The sequence below is a fragment of the Lolium perenne genome, chromosome 6 (assembly GCF_019359855.2).
Source record: "Lolium perenne isolate Kyuss_39 chromosome 6, Kyuss_2.0, whole genome shotgun sequence".
Taxonomy (NCBI): Eukaryota; Viridiplantae; Streptophyta; class Magnoliopsida; order Poales; family Poaceae; genus Lolium; species Lolium perenne.
In genome coordinates this window covers 145,734,342-145,743,197 of record NC_067249.2, presented here as the reverse complement: position 1 = coordinate 145,743,197, position 8,856 = coordinate 145,734,342, and the positions used below count along the sequence as shown (strand labels likewise).

Here is an 8,856-nt window from a genome sequence, read left to right as displayed (position 1 = left end):
CATTGGTTCACCGACAAGATGTTGGTGCTTTAGTTACTTTAATGTTTCATTTATCTCGTAATTCCTTGCTTTATTAGATAGATAAATGATGTGAACTCGTTTAGCAAAGAATGATCATATGGATGAATTTGATGTAGCTAGAGGGATGCCAACCACCGGTTGGGTACCCTAGCTCATACCGAATCCCCCGGATAATGATGTGATGCTTTGGTGAATTTCTTAAGTGGATAGGTAGTTGTTGTGACCCTAGCAGCTCTGTCTCGCTTAGAAATGGTTGCTCCTACCCGTGTTGGCTTGTCGTGATTTGGGAAATATCTCACCGGAAGAATCCTTGTGGTTTTTCCAGTTCCCTTTGATGTTGATAAACATGAATAGACACTTGATAGTCTATCTCTGTCCGATGGTGTAGTGGCTATAGGTGCTAAGTGAAACCGACTAGCTAAATAGGATCATCCCTTGTTGGATTTCTTTGATTATGTCACCGGTTTGGCATAGCCAATGTTCCTGTGGTGCCTTCCTATTTGTTTCTCTCTGGTTTTCTTGCACCAATTTGGCCGTAGCCATATGATGACTCACATATAGGGTTTCTACCCTTGTGGTGTGTTTGAGATCATGCTCGTGTAATTTATGAACAAAACCATCCGGTTTGTTCATGTTAATGTGTATACCTCACTCCAGCTCCTAGAAGTAGTGTGTTGGTGTAGAGGTTTTGCTTCGGTGGTTGGTTTGACTTGCCCTGCTTCCTCCTTGTAAGCTTGCTGCTTGATCTACTCCATGGTTTACTTCTCAATGTAAAACAGTTCCTTGCTTGAGCTGTTCCTGGATGAGGGTTATGGCTATGTGTTCTTCCTGTTCTAAGTGTTCTTGTTCTCTGATGACTTACCAAGTTGCATGCCGATGAATGAGCTAGGGTTTGCTTCTGAAAAACTTATATGTGGTGCTCCCTTGCTCTCCCTGGTCAACAGCTCTTGCTTGTCACTTTGGTGACTCACTGTGTGTGTGTGCTGCATGCACACAGCCCTGTGAGCAGGCTGTGTGTGTGTGTAAGCATGTGCTGTGCACCTGGACCTGGAACTTGGCTGTGGCATGGATCAGCTCGGCAGCTTGATCATATCCCCTTCATTTCCTTTATTTGTTAACCTGCCAAGTGGCTTTGCCACTTGGCTTAATTCTGGTTTTGCTTTGATTTGTGCAGGGAATCAACAATTGATCAAAAATGGACATGGAGTTCATCACATCCAAGATCAAGTGAAGATGATCTTGTAGTATTTAGACTAGGGTCATTACTTGTACTTTTCTTTTTATTCTCTTTTATTTTTTTCAATTTCACCAATTCTTGTAATGTGTTGTAATTCATTTATTTTCTCTTATGAATATTGTAATGACAATGTAAATTGTGTGATGATCAATAAAGCTCAAAGTTTTCCCTAATGAGCTTTACTTTATTATAATTGTTCATTTTGTTTATTATTGATTATTTACTTAATGAATTTCCTCACAATTGAATTATTTAGGGTAATTATTTAATGTTTGAATTTGAAATTCAAATTCATCATTGGTTTGAATTTAACCATGACACTTCATTTAGAATTTAATCATGCAAACTCTCCCCTCTCTTCTCAAAACTCTAAACTAGTGAAGTGAGATGCAAGTTTGTCGCACTCTCGAAACCCTAACCCTGTAAGGTGTCGAGAGAGAAACTTGTCCCCCTTCGATGCAGTTTTTGTTTAAAAGCGCGAAATTTCCCCAGAATTTACTATGTAATGCACATCCCTTTCTAAAATCTACCCCTCGATCGTCTCTAAACCTGGGACATTACAGCAGCCGAACCTCCGCACTCCCACGTTGCCGAACGGAGATGAGGGAGACCCACAACGCCGCCGGCCTGCGAACCACTGGAACAAGCACCTCCCACGCGGCGACGACGCCACACCACGTAGGACCACCAACCTCACCGCCGGCAGGAGCCGACGCCCGCCGCAACGAGCAACCGACAACAACCGGCAGATCACCACCCGCAGAGGAAGAAGCAGGGGAGAGGGGCCGCCACCCCGCTCACCCTCGCTGCACGCCAGCCGTGAGCCGCCGTCGACGCCGCCACATCCGGGAGGAGCCGGAGCTCCGCCCGCCGCCGCGCCGCCGAACCACCGGGCGCGAGCTGCCGCCGGCCGACGACCCGAGCAAGCCCGGCAGGCCCGCAGAGCCCATCCGGGGCCTGCAGACGCGCCGCCAAGCCCCACCGCGCCCCGCCGCACCACCTCCGCCCCGACCTCGACCTCGGCCACGGACCACCGGCCGCCCGCAGCCCCGCCGGCGCCCAGCCCGCCGGCCCACCGCGCCCGCCGCACACGCCGCGCCGGCGAGCTCCTCCTCGCCAGGGGACGCGGGAGGGGGAGAGAATGCCCCGCCGCCACCTTCCCCGGGGGCGCGCGCGGCTTTGCCGGGCCCCCTCCGGCGGCGGCGAAGCGAGGGAGAGGGGAGGAGGGGCGAGAGGCGGCGGCGGCAGGGTTCCCCCCTATCGCCAGAGGAGGGCGACGCGGGGGGAGAGACGCGGTTGGTTCTTCACGGTCAGCTGCTTCCAGCAACTGAAAACGACACAGCACTGGTTGCAGTCGCTTGACTGAACTTCTCATCGTGGCGAGATGGCCTTTATTTAATACGGAGTAGTTTATGTGAACATCAAACCGGGATATTCTTTGGTGAATCTCCAAAGTCGGGTCCTTTCTTTCAGTTGGTGAACGGGTAACTATCAGGCACAACGTCAGCACAATAAGGAAAGAGGTGTGCCAAGCAGCAGAGTGAAGAAGAGTACTGAATTTCACATGTTTACATGAAAACACTACATTCTTCATCTAAAAAAACAATTCAATTTTATGCACATCAAAATGATTTTATGCAAACTAAAATCCTTTTTAGCTTCCTGAGCAAACTTTTCCATAAAAACAGCACAGACGAGAAGCGACTCCATGGGCATCTCCCGGTTACACAAGAATGCGAATTTCAGACCACACTCGTACTGCAAGCCTTGAAAAGAGATGTGAGCGACTCCCCACTGTTAAGTGTTTCTGAAACAAGGTCTCAGCTGCTACTTCCTGAACACGTGACTGCCATCTTCTCTAGACCAGCTTCAGTTAAACACTGGGTGAGGCTAACAGAGTTCAAGTCAAATAGTCAATGATGCGCATTCTACACCCCAAGACAGGTACGAAGATCAAGGCTGCGTCAAGAATTGCAACGCACACGAGAACAAAATCAAACAACAACCACCGAAATCAGCATATTAATATGGTTGCAAATGCATAGATTGAGATGACACTAGTTGAACAAGAAAAGGTTTGACAAAACACACTGACCAGCAATTAAGCAAGCCTTGTCACAAAACCTTACCTGAAACCTCTTTCTTTGCATTGAAAAAGATGAGCGGAAAAGAGATGTGAGCATCTTCCCGTTGTTGGGCATGCCTGAATGTCCCAGCTTCTACTCCCTGAACATGTGACTGTCATCCTCTACCAGCCTCAGTTAGAGCTACACACCATGTTATAAACACTGGAGATGGAGCCATTAGAACAGAACAGAAGGGAGCAAAATGAGAAGACTGAGGTTGCATCAAGAATTGAAACACGCAATGAAAAAACAACCAAAAGCAGCACATCTGTTGGGAAACAACCACGCAGCTTATTATTATGGTTGGGAATGCATAGGTTCAGATGACACTCCTTGAACAAAAAAAATTGATGAAACAAACTGACTTGACTATTAAGCAAGCATTGTAACAAAACCTTACATTGAACCTTTTTTTCTGTGCATTGAAACAGATGAGCAGACTCATGGATGCTGCAGGTTATTGCTAACAAGCAGAAAATTGCATTGAAACAGATGAGCAGAAACATGGATGCTTCAAGTCATAAGATATGTCTGCCCCTCAAAAAGAAAGAAGTGTTAAGATATGTCTGTCAAGCAAGCATATATATAGTTGAAGCAGCAAATAAACTATAACCTTCAACTGAACAAGCCCCTGAAGCATCAGGCTCACAAGAATAATCATCTTCAAGCATATCGACAACAGTAGAGAAAAAATGAACTAGCCAACAGATGAGCATATAGTAGTAATAACAAGAAATGGCACATCAAGATGTATCTTTGCCGTGAATATCATCACAAAGTATGCAAGCAAAACCACTTGAAGAAAAAAAGTGCCATACTACAATTTCACAAGAGTGACCCCTAAATGCGTAATAACAACTACATCATAGCATATCGCAAAAGAGTAATAAATGCGGAAAAGTCTCATGGTGGGCATTCAGTTTACTGAATGATGTTATTGATGACACCGGCGCCGACGGTCTTTCCACCTTCACGGATGGCAAACCTCATGCCCTGCTCACAGGCGACGGGCTGGATGAGCTCGACGACCATCTTGATGCGGTCGCCGGGCATGCACATCTTGGCCTCCTCGTCCTTGTCGTTCATGATGTTAGTGACGTTTCCCGTGACGTCGGTGGTCCTCATGTAGAACTGCGGGCGGTACCCGGGGAAGAATGGCGAGTGCCGGCCGCCCTCCTCCTTCTTGAGCACGTAGACGACGGCCTCGAACTTGGTGTGCGGCGTGATGGATCCGGGCTTTGCGAGCACCATGCCTCTCTCGATGTCCTCCTTGGTCATACCGCGGAGGAGGAGGCCGACATTGTCGCCGGCGATGGCGTCGTCCATGGTCTTCTGGAACATCTCGACGCCGGTGACGGTGGCGTTGCGTGTCTCCCTGATGCCGACGAGGTCGACGGGGTCGCCGACCTTGACGGTGCCGCGCTCGATGCGGCCGGTGGCGACGGTGCCGCGGCCGGTGATGGAGAAGACGTCCTCGACGGCGAGCAGGAAGGGGAGGTCGGTCTGGCGCTGCGGGACGGGGATGTGCGCGTCGACGGAGTCGATGAGCGAGAAGATGCCGTCGACCCACTCGTTCTCGCCGCGCTTGAGTCCCGGCGTGGCCATGAGCGCCTCGAGCGCCTTGAGGGCCGACCCGGAGACGATGGGCACGTTGTCGCCGTCGTACTCGTATGCGGTGAGCAGCTCGCGGATCTCGAGGTCGACGAGCTCGAGCAGCTCCTCGTCGTCGACCTGGTCCTTCTTGTTGAGGAAGACGACGATGCTGGGGACGCCGACCTGCTTGGCGAGCAGGATGTGCTCCTTGGTCTGCGGCATGGGCCCGTCGGCGCCGGAGCAGACGAGGATGGCGCCGTCCATCTGCGCGGCGCCGGTGATCATGTTCTTGACGTAGTCGGCGTGGCCGGGGCAGTCGACGTGCGCGTAGTGGCGCGTCTCCGTCTCGTACTCGACGGTGGCGGTGTTGATGGTGATGCCGCGCGCGCGCTCCTCGGGCGCCGCGTCGATCTCGTCGTACTTCTTGGGCGCGCTGCCGCCGACGGAGGCGAGCACCATGGTGAGCGCCGCGGTGAGGGTGGTCTTGCCGTGGTCGACGTGGCCGATGGTGCCGATGTTGACGTGCGGCTTGGTCCGCTCGAACTTGCCCCTGGCGGCGCGCACGACGAGGAGGCCCGGGCGCCGTCCGGTGGGGGAGGAGGAGGAGGCGGCGCGGCGGAAGCGCGCGGGCGTGGAGAAGCCGAGGGAGGCGGAGAGCGGGAGGCGCGGCTTGGAGGAGGAGGTGGAGGGCGGGAAGAGGAGCGCCGTGGAGGCGGAGGCGGCGGCGAGGGAGGCCATCTGGAGGGGCGGGGGCGGGCGAGCTAGCTGGTGCCGCGCTGCCGCTGGTGGAAGGGGATTGGGGATGGATAGGGGTCGGGGAGAGGATGCGAGAGTGGGAAGAAGGGTTCGCTTATCTAGAGAAGAAGGGTGAGGATTGGATTTGGGGGATAAGGGGAGGCCACGGATTAGACCAACGGCCAGGCCCGAATCGTGTGGCTCGCACCCACCACGGCGTGTCTCGCCGGCCGCCGTGTCGGGGAACTTTGCAAGGTGCTGAAATGAAATCAGGTGCTGCGTTTGGGCCAGAAAAATGGGGGTGCGGCCCAGGTTCAGCCCCGTCGCGCCGAATGCCAACCTTTGCCTTCCCTTTCCACCTTCCTCTTCCAGACTTCCACACTTCCACTGTCCTTATCACCACAAAACACAACGTTTCCTTAAAAAAAAAAACCCACAAAACACAACGGCACGGAAGAAGGATTTTATATTTTCTAGCAAAAACATTTTTCGTGTACAAGGATTTTAAAGTGACGGTGACTGCTTGTATCCAAAACTCCACGGTGTACCCCCAAAAAAAAAAAAAAAAAAACTCCACGGTTAAAAGTGGACATGGTATCTTCGACATTCGTGAGGAGTGCACGGTTAAAAGTGCAGTGTAATCTTCGACATTCGTGAGGAGTGCACGGTTGCAAAGAATCACTGGTGGTCATGTCACCGGTGGTGGTGGAGCCAGAGGCGCGCGTGATGGTTGCATCGAGGACTAACAAGTACTTTTGATGTCCTACAATTTGCCTAGGCTTCGTCTCGTCGCGCCGAATGCCAATCTTTGTCTTGCATTTCGACGTCCACGCATGCTACACGGCATGGTCATGTTTTTGTTGCGTCACGGCAAGACGCAAGGATATTGATGGATTACAAAATATAGTTTCTAATAGAAACTCTTGTGGCTACTACTAGTCAGGACTGCACCGTGGAACGTGAACATTGAAAGGAGACATATTTTTTCACAACAAAAAAAAGAGCATGAAACTCAAGAGGATGATATCTTGTATTTTAGCATAATTAATGTCACGAGTGGCCTAATGAGTAAGTTTGTTGGCTGTCTAGAAATCAAAATGACTACTCTTGCTTATGAGTAGTTGCGTATGCCAAACTATTTTACTATGCGCCAAACTATATTGGCAGTTTTGACATTTGAGTTGTAGAGTCATCATCATAATGTTTAACCGGTGGAAACTTACTTCCTTTCCAAATGAAAGCTTGAACAAAGCTAGAGAAAAAAATTAGTGGAGTAGATTAGATGAATTCAACAGGAGGTACTCACCGTCCAAATGAACCCCTAAGAGTTATTAGTATAAGAATATTAAATATAACACGGGCCTTCAAATCATGGGATTGACCTATCATGTCCAAAAGAATTACTTGACATGAGGCTACAAATGCTTTCAAAGTTGCGCACAATCCATTTATGACAAATTTGGCCTAGTGTAATTGAGAATCCATAGCTCAAGCGTTATAAGAATCAATGTCGCCAGAACCTAAAAATGTATTTTCAATATTTGGAATGGGCTATCAAGAAATAATGGCCAGGACATTGTATAGACGAAGGCGAATGAACTGTTTTGCCACTCTACGTTGCTATACATTCTATAAAATTGTTATTATCATTGCTAATTATTAGGTTTACTTCACCTAATGCTTATATTGATATCAATTGTTCACTTCCGCCTACTATCATTGTCCTAGAGCCTCATGTTCTCCTTCTATGAACTGTACAACAATGCAGGGACATTGATTGTTGTGGGTATACTTCATGGGTGTACCATCGACAGTGCCTAGATCCGGCAAGCTCGGGTGGCCCACAGACGGTGATGTGGCATGTGGCACATCGGGCGGCCCAGTTGCTGTTGATCATGAAGGATGAAGTCTGGCCCAGGATCAGGGAGCCGGATCCTAACGGACCTTCAGATGAAGCCGGATCCGTGAAGGCCCATGAGGGACCCGGATCCAGTACGACGTAGATGGAAGGCGGATCCTTGACGTGCACGGCAAGATATTGTACCGTAGTTAGGCAACTTGTAATCCGGCTAGGACTCTCCATGTAAACCCTAGATCCGTGCGCCTTTATAAGCCGGATCCTGGGAGCCCTAGAGGCACAACGACAACTCATTGTAACAACGCGAAAGCGCCCAGATAATTCCAGACAAGCAGCAGTAGGCCCTGTCATCGAGCAGGTGTTCCGAAGCTGGGTAAATCGCGTACTACCGTCCCGAGTGCTCTCCGCCCTATGGCCCCTACTTCTTCTCCCCGTCGTGAGGATCCCTCCTAAGAGGTATTGTCGAATAGGCAACGACAGTTGGCGCCCACCGTGGGGCCTGCGGCGTCTGGAGGCCGGAACCGAGAGGGTTCCGCCATGGGAAGCTACGACGACTCCATTGCTGTGGGGCGCCCCTCCTTTACGCCGAAAACTTTCCGATCGTCCCTCAGGACGAGTGCTGGATTCCGGCTAGGACCAACCCCACCAAGCTCTCCATCGTACCAGTTGGCGGCATACACATCTTCATCGGCGAAACCGTCGACTCCGACGGAAACGCCCTGGTAAATAACGCTGACGCGACCGCCGCTGAGCAGGACGCGGTCGCGAAGATCCGATCTGAGATGCCGGAACTCCCTAGGGAAGTTTCCGCCTTGGATCTGGAAAATTCAAAACCCACCCAATCCGCCCCTAAGCAGGAAACAACGGTGGAAGACCAATGCAGATCCGCCTGGGTCTCCCAGGTGTTGGAAAAGCAAAGGTGTCACTTCGTGCACTACCTCGCACATACCGCTGGAATCGCTCCTCCTCCGGAAGATGCAGGACCCATGCATGTTGATGATACCGGAACCAACGACGCCCCGGAACAGCATGAGGCTGCCGGAGATAGCAGCGCACCGGATCAACAAGAGGAGGCCGGAGACGTCGAAGAGTCAATCCTGGGCAACCTCAGCCCAGCTTCCAACTATACTTCATCCATGAACAGAGAAGAATTTGACCAAGCTTTGAAGGACCTGGAAGGTGAAAAGGAAGAGGATGCGGAATCTGCCCCGCCCAAGCAGGTCCTAGCGACCATAACTGGGTTAGGCGAAGACGCTGACGAAGAAACCCCCGCTGCAGCAGCCCTC

The 8,856-nt window shown here is 50.9% G+C and overlaps 1 protein-coding gene across 1 annotated transcript; it reads right to left on the bottom strand.

Annotated features, from left to right (window-relative positions):
• Window positions 1–4,077: 4,077 nt before the first annotated feature.
• LOC127307325 (elongation factor Tu, chloroplastic) lies at window positions 4,078–5,811 on the bottom strand. Its single transcript, XM_051338060.2, has one exon. The coding sequence runs from the start codon at window positions 5,713–5,715 to the stop codon at window positions 4,306–4,308; it is 1,410 nt and encodes a 469-aa protein (XP_051194020.1). The 5' UTR covers window positions 5,716–5,811; the 3' UTR covers window positions 4,078–4,305.
• Between the last annotated feature and the right edge of the window lie 3,045 nt (window positions 5,812–8,856).

Coding starts and splice junctions, on each gene's coding strand:
- LOC127307325 (XM_051338060.2), bottom strand. CDS start 5,715: ATGGCCTCCCTCGCCGCCGCCTCCGCCTCCACGGCGCTCCTCTTCCCG.